Below are 20,128 nucleotides of genomic sequence, written 5' to 3'. Positions count from 1 at the left end.
CAAAGAGAGGACCATGGACATTCCACAGGGGAGAGAAGGGAAACTCATTGGGGTCATAAATGTATAGCTGGGGAGATGACACCTACAAGAGGCTGGTGACTAAAAGGAGGGAAGAGTAGAAGATGTGTTGTGAACTTTCTAAATGTATGCACTCAGCTGACGGCATCCTTGGTATTAAACACTTGAAACTTCTGAGATTTTGGTCTCAATTCCTTATTGCAAAGAGGTTGCAATAGCATTTTTATTTTAACAGACCTAAATGACAGAGTGAAAAGAAGAATAAAAAATTACAGAATACTAATATTCCAAAACATGCATATGTATGCAACAAGGCACTAAAGTAATACTGCAAAAAAACACAGCAAAGGAATACACACTTTGGCCTAAATGCAAAGCCTTATGTTTGGGGCAAATCCAGCACAACAAATCACTGAGTAACTGCCTCCTTATTTTCAAGCATGGTGGTGGCTGCATCATGGTATGGGTATGCTTGACATCGGCAAAGACTGAGGAGTTTTTCTGGATGAAAAGAAACGGAATGGAGCTAAGCAAAGGCAAAATCCTAGAGGAAAACCTGCTTCAGTCTGCTTTACACAGATACTGGGAGAGGAATTCACCTTTCAGCAGGACAATAACCTACAACACAAAGCCAAATCTACATGAGTTGCTTACCAAGAAGGCAGTGATTGAGTGGCCAAGTTACAGTTTTGACTTAAAATCTGCTTGAAAATCTATGACAAGACTAGAAAATGGTTGTCTACCCATGATCCCCAATAACTTGACAGAGCTTAAAGAATTTTGAAAATAATAAATGGGCAAATATTGCACAATACAGGTGTGCAACGTTCTTATGAGACTTACCCAAGAAGACTCACAGCTGTAATCACTGCCAAAGGTGTTTCTAACATGTACAGTGGGGAGAACAAGTATTTGATACACTGACGATTTTGCAGGTTTTCCTACTTACAAAGCATGTAGAGGTCTGTAATTTTTATCATAGGTACACTTCAACTGTGAGAGACTGAATCTAAAACAAAAATCCAGAAAATCACATTGTATGATTTATAAGTAATTAATTTGCATTTTATTGCATGACATAAGTATTTGATCACCTACCAACCAGTAAGAATTCCAGCTCTCACAGACCTGTTAGTTTTTCTTTAAGAAGCCCTCCTGTTCTCCACTCATTACCTGTATTAACTGCACCTGTTTGAACTCATTACCTGTATAAAAGACACCTGTCCACACACTCAATCAAACAGACTCCAACCTCTCCACAATGGCCAAGACCAGAGAGCTGTGTAAGGACATCAGGGATAAAATTGAAGACCTGCACAAGGCTGGGATGGGCTACAGGAAAATAGGCAAGCAGCTTGGTGAGAAGGCAACAACTGTTGGCGCAATTATTAGAAAATGGAAGAAGTTCAAGATGACGGTCAATCACCCTCGGTCTGGGGCTCCATGCAAGATCTCACCTTGTGGGGCATCAATGATCATGAGGAAGGTGAGGGATCAGCCCAGAACTACACGGCAGGACCTGGTCAATGACCTGAAGAGAGCTGGGACCACAGTCTCAAAGAAAACCATTAGTAACACACTACGCCGTCATGGATTAAAATCCTGCAGCGCACGCAAGGACCCCCTGCTCAAGCAGCGCATGTCCAGGCCCGTCTGAAGTCTGAAGTAAACTCCACTCGCCGTGTTTGGAGGAAGAAGAAGGATGAGTACAACCCCAAGAACACCATCCCAACCGTGAAGCATGGAGGTGGAAACATCATTCTTTGGGGATGCTTTTCTGCAAAGGGGACAGGACGACTGCACCGTATTGAGGGGAGGATGGATGGGGCCATGTATCGCGAGATCTTGGCCAACAACCTCCTTCCCTCAGTAAGAGCATTGAAGATGGGTCGTGGCTGGGTCTTCCAGCATCACAACGACCCGAAACACACAGCCAGGGCAACTAAGGAGTGGCTCCGTAAGAAGCATCTCAAGGTCCTGGAGTGGCCTAGCCAGTCTCCAGACCTGAACCCAATAGAAAATCTTTGGAGGTAGCTGAACGTCAGTATTGCCCAGCGACAGCCCTGAAACCTGAAGGATCTGGAGGAGGTCTGTATGGAGGAGTGGGCCAAAATCCCTGCTGCAGTGTGTGCAAACCTGGTCAAGACCTACAGGAAACGTATGATCTCTGTAATTGCAAACAAAGGTTTCTGTACCAAATATTAAGTTATGCTTTTCTGATGTATCAAATACTTATGTCATGCAATAAAATTCAAATTCATTACTTAAAAATCATACAATGTGATTTTCTGGATTTTTGTTTTAGATTCCGTCTGTCACAGTTGAAGTGTACCTATGATAAAAATTACAGACCTCTACATGCTTTGTAAGTAGGAAAACCTGCAAAATCAGCAGTGTATCAAATACTTGTTCTTCCCACTGTATTTACTCAGGGTGGTGAATACTTTCCTAATCATGGTATATTGGTTTTATTTTTCATTAACCTTTTTTAAAAATGTTAGAATTTTTCTTCCACTTTGACAGAGTATTTTGTATTACTTCGTAAAACAATACAATTTGAAGAAATCCAAGGGGGGTGTAGACTTTCTATAGACACCATATGCAAAAATTTAGGTTTAAATACTACAGCTGCATATTCATATTAGCCAACACGGTATATCCTACACATATACCTTGCAATTCAATCTCTAAAAACAGCTGAACAAAATGTATACAACGTGCTCTGTAATATGATGACCAGTTTGATTCCTAAACCAGAGGAGTTCAAATGTCAGCAGCTGACCAATACCATGGAGGGCTTGCATAATGTTGGATGCATTGGAATATAAGGTATGGAGAATGATAGTCTGCAGAACTATAGAAAAAGCAGTTGGGAAATTAATGTTTGAGTTTCAAATTCTAAAATGTTCAGTGACTAGATTTAGGTGGTTTAAATGATTAACCTAACTTTCCTACTAACCTTCTAAAAGTTGACAGTGCCAAATTCTTGTAAATCCATTATTCTGCTACTATCTATGGCTGAGTGAGGCATACATTTAATACATATACATTTGAACAAAGAACATCACGTTTCACCATTTATTGAGTACAGAGACAAACCGCAAAGGTGTCTCAGGCAGTATTTGAAGTATCTAAATATAGTGTAACCTACCAATCAATGTATATAGAGAGAGAAGTGTACGCTCTTACAATGTTGCAGTCCAGAAATGAGAGCTTTTACCATCCATCTATAGAGACAGTCGAACTCACCACTGTAGACAACCGATGTAGAGAAGCGCTTTAGAATTCTCCCCACTGCATGTTACAATAGTAAAATATAAATCTGTCATCAACTCGTCAAACTGATTCTAAACTCAGCAAAAAAAGAAACGTCCCCTCACTGTCAAATGCGTTTATTTTCAACAAAATTAACATGTGTAAATATTTGTATGAACATAAGATTCGACAACTGAGACATAAACTGAACAAGTTCCACAGACATGTGACTAACAGAAATTGAATAATGTGTCCCTGAACAAAGGGAGGGGTCAAAATCAAAAGTAACAGTCAGTATCTGGTGTGGCCACCAGCTGCATTAAGTACTGCAGCGCATCTCCTCCTCATGGACTGCACCAGATTTGCCAGTTCTTGCTGTGAGATGTTACCCCACTCTTCCACCAAGGCACCTGCAAGTTCCCTGACATTTCTGGGGGGAATGGCCCTAGCCCTCACCCTCCGATCCAACAGGTCCCAGACGTGCTCAATGGGATTGAGATCCAGGCTCTTCGCTGGCCATGGCAGAACACTGACAATAATGTCTTGCAGGAAATCACGCACAGAACGAGCAGTATGAGCAGTATGGCTGGTGGCATTGTCATGCTGGAGGATCATGTCAGGATGAGACTGCGGGAAGGGTACTACATGAGGGAGGAGGATTTCTTCCCTGTAACGCACAACGTTGAGATTGCCTGCAATGACAACAAGCTCAGTCCGATGATGCTGTGACACACCGCCCCAGACCATGACGGACCATCCACCTCCAAATTGATTCCGCTCCAGAGTACAGGCCTCGGTGTAACGCTCATTCCTTCAACGATAAACGCGAATCCGACCATCACCCCTGGTGAGACAAAACCGCGACTCGTCAGTGAAGAGCACTTTTTGTCAGTCCTGTCTGGTCCAGCGACGGTGTGTGTGCGCCCATAGGAAACGTTGTTGCCGGAGATGTCTGGTGAGGACCTGCCTTACAATATGCCTACAAGCCCTCAGTCCAGCCTCTCTCAGCCTATTGCGGACAGTCTGAGCACTGATGGAGGGATTGTGCGTTCCTGGTGTAACTCAGGCAGTTGTTGTTGCCATCCTGTACCTGTCCCGCAGGTGTGATGTTCGGATGTACCGATCTTGTGCAGGTGTTGTTACACATGGTCTGCCACTGCGAGGACGATCAGCTGTCCGTCCTGTCTCCCTGTAGCGCTGTCTTAGAAGTCTCAGTACAGGCATTGCAATTTATTGCCCTGGCCACATCTGCAGTCCTCATGCCTCCTTGCAGCATGCCTAAGGCACGTTCACGCAGATGAGCAGGGACCCTGGGCATCTTTCTTTTGGTGTTTACAGCGTCAGTAGAAAGGCCTCTTTAGTGTCCTAAGTTTTCATCACTGTGACCTTAATTGCCTACCATCTGTAAGCTGTTAGTGTCTTAACGACCGTTCCACAGGCATATTTTCATTAATTGTTTATGGTTAATTGAACAAGCATGGGAAACAGTGTTTAAACCCTTTACAATGAAGATCTGTGAAGTTATTTGGATTTTTACAAATTATCTTTGAAAGACAGGGTCCTGAAAAAGGGACGTTTCTTTTTTTGCTGAGTTTATATTGAATTTAGTCTTTAAACAAGCATGTGTATCTGTAGTTGGTGCTTGTCAACTCTAAAATACACTAGACTGTGTAGACTTTGTAAGACAAAACCAACAGACAAATGCATATGGGGTCTCAATGTTTAATGGTGATGGCAGGGATAGTTAAAACTGCAGTAGGATGGTTCTCCACACAGGTGAGTGATTCAGCTGAACCCATGCTTGGTGAGTAGCACTTAGTTGATCTCTGGGAGCAGGACACAGGAGAGGAGAGCTGAATAGATTGTGGGAGACAAACGCGAGACCAGATTGAATCAAAGAAATCACAGCAGCAAACGATTGTAGTTTGAGCTAGAAATGAACATCTTGACAGTCTTAAATTACAACAACTAGGCTACAAGGACAAAGGCAGGGTGCTCTGCATCCTACTCCAACTAGGCCTATTGACAGGGATAATGTGGCATTTATTTGTCAGCATGAATGAAATTCGTGAGTTCTGCCTTGATGACTGTATTAGCTTTACAATACTTGTCCTATAGATTTTTGTAATCTTAAATTATTACTTGGAATAATTATAGCTAAAGCTCCCTGTCCCAGAATGACTTGCTAGTAGTGATGAAGCCATCTGCTCCTGCCAGCTAGCAACAGGTCTACTGGTTGTAGCTAGCTAGCTACATTTACATTTCTAAGGTTACTGCATTGTAAGTCAAGTTGGGAGTTATTTTACAGAATGCATTGATGGTATCACGTTTCAATAACTAAATTGATACCAAAAATATAAATAAATACTTTACCTGATAGCAGTTTGTCAGACTGAGATCTCGAGCTGTCACCAGCTGTGCTTATGTACATTAGGTATGGAGAACGTGATTCGCAGACTTGTCCAGCAGAGATGGTACCTGGATAGTACACACATTTTGATTGGTTTACTGTTTAGTACTTGGCAGCTTTTGCCTGTCCAGCTAGCGAACGTAAAAGTATTTTGCAAGAATTGACATTGCCAAACGGAAATGCGTTCAGAAAAAATAAATATACACTATATGTAAAAACCAGCTCCTCCCTCAGCAGAAACCAATCATCTCAAACTAAAGCAGATACAATGCATCGGCCCACCATCTATGACTGGATCTCCTGAGCCAAGGCCCAGAAACCTGTCTGAAACCATAGGGTGGCTGCCTTGGCCTCAAATTGGACTAAATACAGTGTGGGAAAGAATACACTGATATTCAGGGAATGATCTTGCAGAGCATAATTCCCATGTAGGCAGCTTCTCAAATCTGCCTCTCCTTTTCCATGCCACACTAAATGACTAATTAAGACAACACAATAAAGGCATGATGCTTTATTTCCCAATCACAAACATTTTGGGGGTTTTACACTTATTTATAAACAATATAAAATTATATTTTATGTACACAGCAAAGTCACTCAACTATTCACAAGACAATTTAAACGTACATCATTCGTAAAAGTCCCAGTTCTTTTTACATTTGAAAGCACCAATTGAGTTTGGCAAGTTTCATAATAAATATGGCCTACATTTTCAGATTTAGGCCAAACACTATACATTCCAGGTCATGAATCTCAAGAGATGGGTTCACAACCAACAGGTATCACAGTCAACATTTACCATAATAGATAGTCTAAAGGAAGTTGTATATAGTATAAGAGAGCTGCCCAACATGATACAATGTAGGGTGGACAGTAGCACAGTGATGGTTTTGCATAGTCTTAACCGCTTTAAAAAAGGGACCACGAATTGGGAGGTGACCCTGGTGATATGAGAAGCTAGTCAAAGAGAGGGAAGGGGTAACTCCAACAGACATGAGTGTGGTGGTGACCGTTATACACTGGAGACATTTAATTACTTTTCTCAGAAATGAAATTCTATGACTTAAAGGTTAACCTTGCAAGGCTGCTACGTAAACGCCAGGCCTTTGATATACAAGATATAGGAGTACAGAGTAGACGGCCTGAAGACCATCAAAGCGTTGTAAACATTTCCTAGCGAAGTTCACCAAATACAATTTGTTGTTTGATGGCTAAATATCCATTTCAATTAATTAAACATTATTTTGACATTTATGTGCAATATATTGATGGGCTATAGACAACCTGTAGATAAAATTGTAGCGCCATGTAAAATACTGATAATACAAATACAAACAAGGTGGCGGGAGACATGGCTGGACGAGGGCTACATTCAGATGGATTTACAAACAAAAAAATAACTCAACTAAAAATGTGGTTTAAGAGGTCTTCACTGTTGGTGCATGACATTCTGACAACACTTGGTGTGACAGAGTAAAATGTAAAACAAAAACAATTATCTATAAAAAGAAACATTCCAGCATGGACCAAATACTGTCAACTGGGGATGAATAAAATTTCTAATAATTATGTTTGGGTTCAACACAAAAAAAAATATTCTAAATATCTCAAACTGCATAGTGATGGTGAGGAAGATAGATGCTTTATAAAGCCCTGTCAAACACCACGCCATGGCCTGACAGCACTCCCATGTCTCCTTGCCACACTTTTTGTTTTTAAATATAACCTGTTAGCACGATCTCAATACAAGCAGCTCTCCTAAATGTCCTTCAGGTGTTTGGTGTTGAAACTTACCAGATGTATCATTGAATAATGTGAGTGAGTACCATGTCTATGAGGAGCCGAATCCCTCAGAAGGGGGTGTCACTGGCCAGGGTGATCAGGGTGCAGGTTGACGACACACTGGAGCAGCGCTCCGGGAGGGTGTTATTATTGTCCCATACCCCAGTCTGTGAGCTGGCTGTGCAGCCCAGGGCCTTGGCCAAATCTGGGCACACTGTGATACACAGCCGCTGGAAGAGCAGGCAGAACTTTCTACGGAAGCTGCGGTTGATCCAGAAGTAGAAGATGCAGTTGAGGAAACCGTTGGAGGTTGGCAGCCACACCACCACAAACTCCATCCACTCCGGAACTCTGTTTCCTGAGATGGCTGGTGGAAGAGACAACAGAGAGAGAGAAATACATAAAAGGGCCAACATAGGGCTATGAAATAAAAGACGGACTAAGCACAAGCTGACATTAAACACATCATATAGGCCTCCTGAGTAAAGCCTGTCACATGCTTCCCAGTCTAAACAGTTTGCACATAGGCTATATTATGATGAAAATTTGACTTTATATTTGTTTTGGTGTTTGCCAGGTTCTTTTTCTGTGTCTGTTCGTGGATAAAAATTTTCTTGAGGCAAGTCAAAGTTCGCCAAAGTCTACATCCCTTCTTCAGTGATCATCAACAGTACTACTTCTAGTAGGTGTGGGAACTATGGACGGGATTCTTCAATTAAGTGTTTGTTGTCATTCAAGAAGAGACGACTAGTTTTCATGCACATTTTTTCACTTGAGAAATACTGCACCAAACATCTTAGTTAGATGTAAAATTGCACGACTAAGATCTCCTCTGCAAAAACTTCACATAGCCAAGTTACCAAACCGAACCTAGTATGCGGCGCCTTTAGGCAAACACATTTATAAATAACGAAAAACGAAACTTCCCTTGTCTATCACGAACGTTGAATAAAATGATGTTAACTTACTCTGCCGATTGTCCGTGGGGTTGGTTCTTCAGTGGGTTGAAATTTGAGACAAAATATCCACAGAAAAGTATTATTACAGACTTAAAAATGTGGGACTGTGTGACAATCAAGATGTGTTTGCTCCTGACCCAAGGCACGTGCACAAGCCTAAAGGACATGCATGCATACTGACCAAAGTCTTGCAGGTGTTTACATGGTTTTCCGCATGTGCCAGGTGATAGATAATTCAGCAGCAATCCCAGCGCTCTAAAAAGTCAGGTAAATAACACTTTCCTGTGGCTAATTTGTCTCAGAAGTAGATCCAATGAACGACCAACTATACTGTCAACCAGTAGGGTAAAATGTAATGTAAATTTATTCAAGATTCTTGCTTATAAGGAAACGTTCCCCGTTTACACTGATTAGTTTCAGGCTGTATACCAGAAGTTGCCGGTATCACAGTCTGATTCATCAGCCTACCTCAGTTATCTTACACCCAGCACATTGGCATTTCCACTTTACAGCCTTGTAGCCTACATTTGTTAGGGTTATTTTCCTGAGCTCATATAGGAGGGTGGTGACTTTGGGAAAAACATGCACCCTGTCTGAACTTTAGATGTTCCATCTACAAGTTAAAAAAGTTTCCTGCATCCCCTAAATGTAAACCAACTGGTTCCTTCTATAGGCCTACTCACCATTATAGATAATTGCCGCCATGCACGGCGTCCAACATGTGTAGTACACAGTCATCACAGGGACAAGCACCCTGGAGGCTACGTCGGGTCTGTTGTGACGACCCAGGTGTTGTGTGCGCATCTTTAACCGCTGTCTCTTTGCAGCAAACCAAAGGCGCAGGTTTGCGCAAGTCATGATGATTGAACAAGGAAAGAAGATGAGGCACGTCAACGTTAGCGTGTACACAACGTTAGTAGAGTACGATGGATTGCAAACTAGTGACGCTGTAGAAAAATGGACCTCAATTATCCCGTTAGGAAAAGATATGGGCACAAGTAAAAATGGAGGAAAACACCATGCAAACGCGATCAGAAGCAGCGTTCTTCTCCTGGTCATCAGTGAGGAGTACTTCAGCGGGTAAAACACTGCAATGTATCTTTCTAGACTTATTGTAGCCAGTGTGTACATGCAAGTCGAATAGATCGTCGCGTTGAAGAAAGCCACAATGTGACAGAGGGTGTCTGGGCCTTCGCTGTAGTCTTTCGCAAGACTGACGCACAGATTCAAGGGCGTGATGATCAGTCCAAACGCCGAATCAGCACCGGTGAGTGAGAGTAAAAAGTATCGAGAGTTCCTTGACCAGCCGGACACCGATGAAGAAATCACCAGAATAACTGCAATATTCCCCAACGTGATCATCGCTCCTAAAACTGATATTATGCCAATTTTAATGGGCCGGTGCCGTTCTAGAAGTATTTGCGTATCGGTGCTGGTTAGATTGGTGTCGGACTCGGACAAATTGAGTGTTGGAAACATTGTCCTTCACAAACTCTGGCATTTGTCGGTCATATTGTTTGTCACTTCCTCTGTAAAAACTCCCAACACCCAAGGGCATGCGCTTCAAAATTATTTCAGGTGAATTTACATGATAAAGTCGAATTACCAAGGCGTGGTATTCACAACAATAAATACCACTACCACACCTGTGGCACATTAGGTGGTAGTCACGTGCCCCAATCAAATACGTAGATCTGATGCAAGTAAAAATATCAATCTAGATGCAAATTTACTTCCTTGGCCATAAGGATAAATATACACATTCAAAGGACTTTTCATCACATTTAGGAGTTGGTGTCCATTTATGCCATTGTTCTGTTGTGTAATGTAGTCGACATTGTATTGAGACACTCATTTACACTAGGATTATTCAGTTGTGGCCTAGTTGTATGAGAAATGGCTCCCTCACAGTTCAATTCTTCTACAGGCTGAATCAGGTGAGGGCCACCTGAGCGCAGGCAGAGATGAGCTACATGGGGGAGTGGATTGGGGAGGAAGAGTGAGGACATTAACCTAAGTAGCTGAAAGATGAGCCCATCTCCTCCTCCAAGCCCTGCGCGGGACTCCACACAGAGGGATTCATCATTAGGACAGTGACAAGCGCATATATCAAAGGCATATTACAGGCAGTCCTCCTTCCACAGAGGGATATGTCCAGGGCTAGCTGACACTACTAGCCTACCTGCTGGGGAAGCAGCCCCTCTGATGGGCCTCCATAGCAGCTGGACCTCACTGTTCAAACATTGATACTGTCCAGATAGCTCACATTCTGTCATATTAGTGGCTGAGGCAGAAATGTTATTTTATCTATCCAAGGGCCTTCATGAGAAATATCAGTCAGAGATCAATAATATTTTCATTAAGCCTCACCCCAATACAATGTTATTTCATTTGATTCTACAGAATATACTTCACATTGTATGAAAAGGATGTAACAAGTTTTGTTGGAATCCATTTTTTGTTATTACCAGAAGGCTTATTTGTAGGCATTCCTTAGCTCTTCTAAATGTGACAAGTTGATAGAGTGAATTTATCTTTCCATTGAAAGATTGTGCCCAGACAAATGATATTCCATTAGTGTCAGTCTGCAAAATGAATTAAGCTGTTGACACGAATAATCAGGAATCATCAAGAACAAATTAAGACACAAGCTGCCGTGAGATTTTAAAAGCAATGCAAATACATATTGGCCATTAAAAAACACAATCATGATCTCATGCTACATAAATTTTTTATGCACATTAAAGGATGAAAAGGAGATGCATGTTTTGTGATGTAGATAGCCACCGCTATGCTTTAGAGACAAGGCATTGTACCAGTCTGAAGCGAAAAGTATGGGGCCAATTTGTGCCTTTCTGTAATCACTCAACACATCCATTTTCTAATTTGAGCCACAGGAGAGTGGGGCTGATGCACATCTCAGTTTGCCATTGGTTACCTGAAGCATGGCGATAAGTGTCCTCATTTTTTTCAGATTTTCCGTGCTGATATACGACCGTTTCTCTCTGTTAGAGAGGCTGCTCTGTGCTTGTGGGTTTTACATTGCAACAACTAAACTTCTACCCAAGTGAAGATGAATTACTCATAAACCAGGGTTCAAGTCAGGTAGGAGATCATTAGCCTATGTTGAGTCAGTAATAAATGGGGCAAGATAATGAGGCTTTAGGTTTTTGTGACTCATTCAATCAGAATTCAAGCACCCTTTCATAATATAATCAAAATGACACAGGAAATATAATTAGTCTAATTAGTCAGAATATTATCTCAAATGTGATTTTTATTAAATAGTGCATGGACAATATGATTGGATGCTTTGATAAATCTGACTTTGATGTACAATGTAAGTAGTGTAATCCAGGCAGAGGTAATGTGTTGCACTGTAGCAATCAGCCCATATTGTACAACTGAACCTCTGAATTACCTTATGTGCCTCCTCAGAATAGCAGGGCTAACAGGATTAGATAGCAGTTAGAATCTACAGGAAGTTCACAGAAAAGAGGGTGACTCATCCCTGCAGAAGGTCAGATGGTTCTGGAATCAAAGCAAATCAACCAGGGTTATCTTCTTATACCCAACTGTAAGTTTTCCCCAATCGCTTATGTGCCATAGTTTGGTTAATATTCCGTCTCTTTTCAATAATATTTTGAATTTGCGTTAAGAAATAGGGATTTAACAAATAGAATCAATTCATATTTTCCCATTGTTTTTATGGGAGTCTTTATCTGTACAGATCAAATATGGATGGTGTGAATACTTTAAATGAGTAGCTGTTAGGGAAAGATAGAGGTGTGTGTGTGTCCGTGTACACATGTAGGTTTCCCTGTGTGTGTGAGTACACAGCATGTTTTGTGGATGTCTCTGCTCCTGCAAGATATGGAAAGATGTGCAGTGTTGTTTTTTGTGGGAGTGGGTGGACTTTGATTGTTTTGCATGGGCTGCATCACTGAGTGCTTCCACAAGTGGATAGTGACACATAACAGATGCTGAGGAGAGATAGTAGGCTGACTACCACAGGTTGGAATGGAGGCTGAAGGGTGGAGGTGGGGGTAGGGGTCCACTACTAACTTTCACTATCACTGGGCTATAAGTGAAGGGAAACAAGCAGCACTATGCTCTCTGTCTGTCTGACAGTCTCCCCACCTCCGCATGATAACAGGGCTCTGCCATTGTGTATAAAAGCACTCTGGCAGGTGCACACTGATATGACATTTTATTTTTTATTTGATTTAACTTTTATTTAACTAGGCAAGTCAGTTAAGAACACATTCTTATTTACAATGATGGCCTACCAAAAGGCGAAAGGCCTCCTGCGGGGACGGGGGCTGGGATTAAAAATAAAAATATAGGACAAAACACACATCATAACAAGAGAGACACCACAACACCACATAAAGAGAGACCTAATACAACAACATAGCATGGCAGCAACACATGACAACGCAACATGGTAGCAACACCACATGACAACAACATGGTAGCAACACAACATGGCAGCAGCACAAAACATGGTACAAACATTATTGGCCACAGACAACAGCACAAAGGCAAGAAGGCAGAGACAACAATAAATCATGCGAAGCAGCCACAACTGTCAGTAAGAGTGTCCATGTTTGAGTCTTTGAATGAAGAGATGGAGATAAAGCTGTCCAGGGTGATGATGAAACGCCCTAACAGATAACCTTTGGATGAAAAGTATCATTAAAAAGGATTCTGCATGGTGTCCATGATCACACAAGCCATGAAAGAGAATGTCAGAAATATATTTAAAACACGTTTACGCTTGACTGTTTCATTAATCAGCCCCAAGCTGGTCAAATGCATTCAAAACAATGTAAAGCAACTGGCACTGTTGAGTGGCAAATGATACAATGTGAAGCATGATAGCAGTAACATAACCACAACAGAAATTAGTCATTCGTAACTGCTCTCTGCTCACCTGTACTTGAGCAATATGCTTTCAATGTGTTGGATTAAGTTCCTGACTAGCAACAGAGATGTGTTGGCTATCTAGATATGCAAGGAGGTGACTCCTCCTAGTAGGAGGGTATAAATATATGAGCTTATGTAAACATGTCTTTGCAGCTGTTTGACCCAGTGGGTGAATAAACTTGGTTTGAGCTTTTTCCTAGTCATCCGTTTGAGTTTTACTCTGTTTGTCAGAACCTAACAAATGGAAATTCTAGTTTGGGAATATCCCACAACCACACAGCATAATGTATGATTTGTGCTCGGTAGGTGAGGACGAAGGAATCATGCGTGAAGTTTCCTTTGCTTTATGATGCATATTTGCTTGTTAAGGACTAAGTGCATGATTAAGGATTTATCAAGGACTAAGTGCATAAATATGAGTTTACAGGCACTGTCATGGGATTTAAACATGGCATAGTTTCTTTCAAATTGAGTCGGAAGATGTAAAAAAACAACAACAACAAGGCCGTTAGTAGGAGGGGATTCATTAAGATATAAGAAAACCATTCATTTTCTAATGTAAATTAGATGCCATATATTGTTATTTACATGTACAATATTCAAATCTGTACCCCATATACAGAAGAACAGTGCTGAAGACAGAGTTCCCAATGTTAAAACTGATATTGACAATTTTACAGTGTTGTTTTCGTTCAAATTTCAATGACAAGCCTAAATGCTTATTTCATTTAATTCACGGTAGTTGTCAACTGTAGCTATCAATTATCAATCACAACTGGACAATGGAACTGATGTCTGTGCCCAGTGAGAATGTATCCAGAGGAATAATGTCAACCTCCCACTTGATAACATGACCCCTCTCTTATGTGAATATTATAATTGAGGAAAGCTATTCACAGAATTACATTGGCTCTTATCAGTCCAAACCCCAAATCAAGGCCCAAGGAAACTTATATTCACCCAGAGAAATTGACTTCCTTTCTCATTTTCTTTACTTGGGCATTGTCATTAGAGCAGTGATAGCTTTTGCAGATTATTCTGGTTATCTTGCAAGACACACTCCAAATCGGGAAAAGGATTCTCTCTGACACTGACGGGAAGTGGTCTATGCAACACAACTCCATTATTTGAAGATTTGCCCTTTTACCTTGTCATAATGATTCATTAGAACATTAAAGGCCACCATAGTGAGCCATGTGCACAATCCCCACAGCAATCTGACATCTCATAGAGATTTAAAATGATCAAGGCATAAGTGAGTCCATTAGTAAGCGCAGACAGCGTTTTACCTTATCAAGGCAACAATGAGGGCATAAAGTAACTAATTTAATAGATGTCTGGTAATCTGAGACCATCCAGAGACTATCATTGTGAATGCCACAGCTCAAAACTATGCATAGTAGTCTGATAGGGCTTGAGTGTTAGAGCCCTATAGATATTGGAATATAAACAGACAAGGACTTTCTTTGTTGCAACGTTTTGGCCAAAACATAATGCTACAGGTAAAAAGTCATTTTCAATTATCTGTGTGGTTGGTATGAATGATGACCATTAACTCTTCACTGTTTTTCCTCCTGGGTAAGACTGCTGCACTGGTTCATATATTGACAGAGTTATGCAATACTTATGTCACTGTGCTTCTGCCTCTCACCCTCGCACAGGAATGCCAATCCTGAGGCTAGAGCATTTCAGCATTACATAATCACTGCTCTCCTCTCACTTGAAAAGAGCTCTGCTATGGCATGAGCTATTAACATTCATTAAATGTCTTCCCTCTTCTGCTGTTTTTCTGTGCCACAACATTGATTTCAACCCCTAACCCCTCCTCTCTGCTCTTGGGAGTGCAGAGGCCGGTTGCTAGATGCAGGGAAGCTGTGCACTGCATAATGGTAAGGCTGCTTTGTTTGCTGCTCTCCCCACAGACAGCTCTCGGTGTGGGAAGGGAACAGAGGGCAGAGGGCCCGGGCAGGTCTCCAGAGCACTGCCTTCCACAGTTTGTCTACAAAGCAGGAAGATGCGGTGGTGAATACAGTCAGCATCTCCAGTCTATTGGCACGTCACCTTCGAGAGCATGATCACTCTTTGCTAGGAATAAATAATAAAGCATAAAGAATGAATGAATAAATGAAAGTGTGGCAATGGTAATCAGCCTATTGGAGAGCCTGCAGGTTCCCTTCATTAAAGTTTCATAACCAATCATTAAAATGCAGGAAGGAGGAAGAGAACCAGCCCACATCTTTACCAGATCAACCCCCTTTCCACATGAGGGAACAAAGTTTTGTATAAATGTATACATTCACCATGAAATTTGAAGATGATGTGGCTCGGAAACGCTCGGCTGTTGGACCTGCTCAACGAACTTCACCTCTAACTTACTGTACTGTAGGGCTAAGCCTGGTCTTTGAATCATCTTACTTCATGGACAAGGTATTTACTTAGCAATCAAAACAGCACATCCCTCTGGTGGCCTAGCTTACTGAGCAGCTCCCAATACTTGTTTGTTGATTGGCCTCTACCATTTCAGACACCTATTATTTCTATCAGGGAGAGCAGACCTGTCCACCAGCGGTGATGACAGAGCGACAGCGACAGACTCATAAGCCTATTTTTTTGCTTTAACAGACAGAGGTGCCTGCTCCGCCGTATCCCCTTTGACATGGTGTGGATGAAATCTATCATGGAGAGTTTTCAAGGGTAGGTAATCCAATCCTAGACCTTATACTGTAACTTTTTTTCCTGTGTAATTTGCATTGCATGTCTTCTCCCTGAGGGCTACTAATTAATTAGCAGTCTGCATGACTGACAGAGCATGGAGGTGCGCTACAGAGTCTACTTAACTCTGTTTTCCACTGGAGACAGGAGCCATAAAGACATCCAGCACACTACACAGACAGTATGATAACTTTAAGTTGTTTCAACCCTAGGCAGAAAAAGCCTCTTCTTAGTGAAACACTGCTGTAAACTATAGGATCAAAGAGATAACTATGGCTGGGGATATAATATATACCATTAGTATGATATAATCCCAAGCTTAATAGTTTATGCTATAGTTTTGATTGGACTCCAATACATGCAAAACAATAGCAAAAAGGGTGTTCAAGCCATGAATGTTTTACAGTTTAATACAATGTTAAAGACTGTCATAGTTACGACTTCACACAATTATCACGTCATGCAGAACATTTCATTATAAAAACATCATGTTCCTTTCTAAAGCATAGCTAGTCATCTCTCAAAAAGTTGTATTTCTCCTTTGAAAGGATGCTAAAGGATGATCAAAACTGAGAGCTGGAAAATTGAATTTAAGGGCCACTGGGCAGTTTCTTGTTTCCTTCTCTGCGGTATTTGTCTTGTCCTCTCAAATGGGACTGCTATATTACAATGTGGACATGCATTCAGGGAGAGGTGCTTGCAACAGCATACATTGTTGAATCTGTCATTTGTATTTCCAGACAGTATGGCAAAAAAACAGATACTGAGTTAATGATACATAACACACAAGAAATGCAGCTACATTAGGTGAAAGAACGGGCAACGTCATCATTATGCAATATAAGACACATATGGGTCTGTTAAAAGTAACAGAAAATATCATGAGCAACCAGCCTTGGCCTAGTTGGCTCTTAACATTAGAATACTTGTTCAGAATGCAATTTGTGATAACGTAAAAGTTATGAATTACATTGAGATAATTATTTTGTATTTCTCCCTCTCCCCCTCCCTCTCTCTCCCTCTGTGTGTGTGTGTGTGTGTGTGTGTCATGCATTTGAATCATCTTTTCAGGCTGACAAAATCACTACCTATATCCCAGCCCTCTGCTTCAGTTTAACTGGATAGCCGTTTGCCATTCCCTGTGAAGCTAGGCTTCGTACAAGATAAGACTGTGATTTGGGTATGTTACCACCTTGACACATTCGATAAACACCATGATTCCATCTCAGCAAAGATGAAGCCGAGATGAGGACGGACCTACTCCAGTCAACACATAAAGCAAAGAAATCATCTGTGTTCACTGATAGCAACCAATTTAGTTGTGTCTGCACTGCTATTGTGATTCTATTGAAATGGTTTGAAAGTAAATGTAAAAAGTAAGTTAATTATGAAAATGTTAAGTAAAGGGTACGTGAGTGTATTGGTTCTGAAAGCAGATCCCTAAACCCCTATGCTGATGTGAGCAATGATGCCTTGACAGGCTCTGTCCATTTTAATTAGCAACTGATGCTCGAAAATGGTTGCATATCCCAGAACCAACATGTGTCTGTGAGCAGGGGTTGTGAGAGAGACCTTTTAATTTTGTGCAGATGAGGGATATACGGTGAGGGAAAAAAGTATTTGATCCCCTGCTGATTTTGTACGTTTGCCCACTGACAAAGAAAGGATCAGTCTATAATTTTAATGGTAGGTTTATTTGAACAGTGAGAGACAGAATAACAACAACAAAATCCAGAAAAACGCATGTCAAAAATGTTATAAATTGATTTGCATTTTAATGAGGAAAATAAGTATTTGACCCCCTCTCAATCAGAAAGATTTCTGGCTCCCAGGTGTCTTTTATACAGGTAATGAACTGAGATTAGGAGCACACTCTTAAAGGGAGTGCTCCTAATCTCAGTTTGTTACCTGTATAAAAGACACTGTCCACAGAAGCAATCAATCAATCAGATTCCAAACTCTCCACCATGGCCAAGACCAAAGAGCTCTCCAAGGATGTTAGGGACAAGATTGTAGACCTACACAAGGCTGGAATGGGCTACAAGACCATCGCCAAGCAGCTTGGTGAGAAGGTGACAACAGTTGGTGCGATTATTGGCAAATGGAAGAAACACAAAATAACTGTCAATCTCCCTCGGCCTGGGGCTCCATGCAAGATCTCACCTCGTGGAGTTGCAATGATCATGAGAACGGTGAGGAATCAGCCCAGAACTACACGGGAGGATCTTGTCAATGATCTCAAGGCAGCTGGGGCAATAGTCACCAAGAAAACAATTGGTAACATACTACGCCGTGAAGGACTGAAATCCTGCAGCGCCCGCAAGGTCCTCCTGCTCAAGAAATCACATATACATGCCCGTCTGAAGTTTGCCAATGAACATCTGAATGATTCAGAGGAGAACTGGGTGAAAGTGTTGTGGTCAGATGAGACCAAAATGGAGGTCTTTGGCATCAACTCAACTCGCCGTGTTTGGAGGAGGAGGAATGCTGCCTTTGACCCCAAGAACACCATCCCCACCGTCAAACATGGAGGTGGAAACATTATGCTTTGGGGGTGTTTTTCTGCTAAGGGGACAGGACAACTTCACCGCATCAAAGGGACGATGAACGGGGCCATGTACTGTCAAATCTTGGGTGAGAACCTCCTTCCCTCAGCCAGGGCATTGAAAATGGGTCGTGGATGGGTATTCCAGCATGGCAATGACCCAAAACACACGGCCAAGGCAACAAAGGAGTGGCTCAAGAAGAAACACATTAAGGTCCTGGAGTGGCCTAGCCAGTCTCCAGACCTTAATCCCATAGAAAATCTGTGGAGGGAGCTGAAGGTTTGAGTTGCCAAATGTCAGCCTCGAAACCTTAATGACTTGGAGAAGATCTGCAAAGAGGAGTGGGACAAAATCCCTTCTGAGATGTGTGCAAACCTGGTGGCCAACTACAAGAAACGTCTGACCTCTGTGATTGCCAACAAGGGTTTTGCCACCAAGAACTAAGTCATGTTTTGCAGAGGGGTCAAATATTTATTTCCCTCATTAAAATGCAAATCAATTCATAACATTTTTGACATGCGTTTTTCTGGATTTTGTTGTTGTTATTCTGTCTCTCACTGTTCAAATAAACCTACCATTAAAATTATAGACTGATCATGTCTTTGTCAGTGGGCAAACTTACAAAATCAGCAGGGGATCAAATACTTTTTTCCCTCACTGTACTAGGCTAGGCCACTCCAGGACCTTGAGATGCTTCTTATGGAGCCACTCCTTAGTTGCCCTGGCTGTGTGTTTCGGGTCGTTGTGATGCTGGAAGACCCAGCCACGACCCATCTTCAATGCTCTTATTGAGGGAAGGAGGTTGTTGGCCAAGATCTCGTGATACATGGCCCCATCCATCCTCCCCTCAATACGGTGCAGTCGTCCTGTCCCCTTTGCAGAAAAGCATCCCCAAAGAATGATGTTTCCACCTCCATGCTTCACGGTTGGGATGGTGTTCTTGGGGTTGTACTCATCCTTCTTCTTCCTCCAAACACGGCGAGTGGAGTTTAGACCAAAAAGCTATATTTTTGTCTCATCAGACCACATTACCTTCTCCCATTCCTCCTCTGGATCATCCAGATGGTCATTGGCAAACTTCAGACGGGCCTGGACATGCGCTGGCTTGAGCAGGGGGACCTTGCGTGCGCTGCAGGATTTTAATCCATGACGGCGTAGTGTGTTACTAATGGTTTTCTTTGAGACTGTGGTCCCAGCTCTCTTCAGGTCATTGACCAGGTCCTGCCGTGTAGTTCTGGGCTGATCCCTCACCTTCCTCATGATCATTGATGCCCCACGAGGTGAGATCTTGCATGGAGCCCCAGACCGAGGGTGATTGACCGTCATCTTGAACTTCTTCCATTTTCTAATAATTGCGCCAACAGTTGTTGCCTTCTCACCAAGCTGCTTGCCTATTGTCCTGTAGCCCATCCCAGCCTTGTGCAGGTCTACAATTATATCCCTGATGTCCTTACACAGCTCTCTGGTCTTGGCCATTGTGGAGAGGTTGGAGTCTGTTTGATTGAGTGTGTGGACAG

The 20,128-nt window shown here is 42.0% G+C and overlaps 1 protein-coding gene across 2 annotated transcripts; it reads right to left on the bottom strand.

Annotated features, from left to right (window-relative positions):
- Positions 1–5,056: 5,056 nt before the first annotated feature.
- On the bottom strand, positions 5,057–10,006 carry LOC121549200 (adenosine receptor A2b). Of its 2 annotated transcripts, XR_005996764.1 has the most exons (4): positions 9,108–10,006; positions 7,478–7,832; positions 5,647–5,751; positions 5,057–5,126 (listed from the first exon to the last, which is right to left on the bottom strand). XR_005996764.1 is itself a non-coding variant. In XM_041861054.1 (2 exons), the coding sequence occupies exons 1-2, from the start codon at positions 9,901–9,903 to the stop codon at positions 7,534–7,536; spliced, it is 1,095 nt and encodes a 364-aa protein (XP_041716988.1). In that variant the 5' UTR covers positions 9,904–10,006; the 3' UTR covers positions 6,180–7,533. The 2 variants fall into 2 exon arrangements, 1 of the variants encoding a protein (XP_041716988.1); XM_041861054.1 differs by lacking the exons at positions 5,057–5,126; positions 5,647–5,751 and having other exon boundaries at positions 6,180–7,832.
- Positions 10,007–20,128: the final 10,122 nt, after the last annotated feature.

Source organism: Coregonus clupeaformis, unplaced genomic scaffold (assembly GCF_020615455.1).
Source record: "Coregonus clupeaformis isolate EN_2021a unplaced genomic scaffold, ASM2061545v1 scaf0408, whole genome shotgun sequence".
Classification (NCBI taxonomy): Eukaryota; Metazoa; Chordata; class Actinopteri; order Salmoniformes; family Salmonidae; genus Coregonus; species Coregonus clupeaformis.
The sequence above is the reverse complement of the archived record's forward strand: the minus strand, read 5'-3'. Positions and strand labels throughout refer to the sequence as shown.

Bases quoted from the DNA above. Each gene is read 5' to 3' on its own strand.
- LOC121549200 (XM_041861054.1), bottom strand. From the start codon at position 9,903: ATGTTTCCAACACTCAATTTGTCCGAGTCCGACACCAATCTAACCAGC. The intron at 7,833-9,107 runs GTGAGTAGGCCT...CTCTTCCACCAG, and splicing joins GGCGGCAATTATCTATAATG to CCATCTCAGGAAACAGAGTT.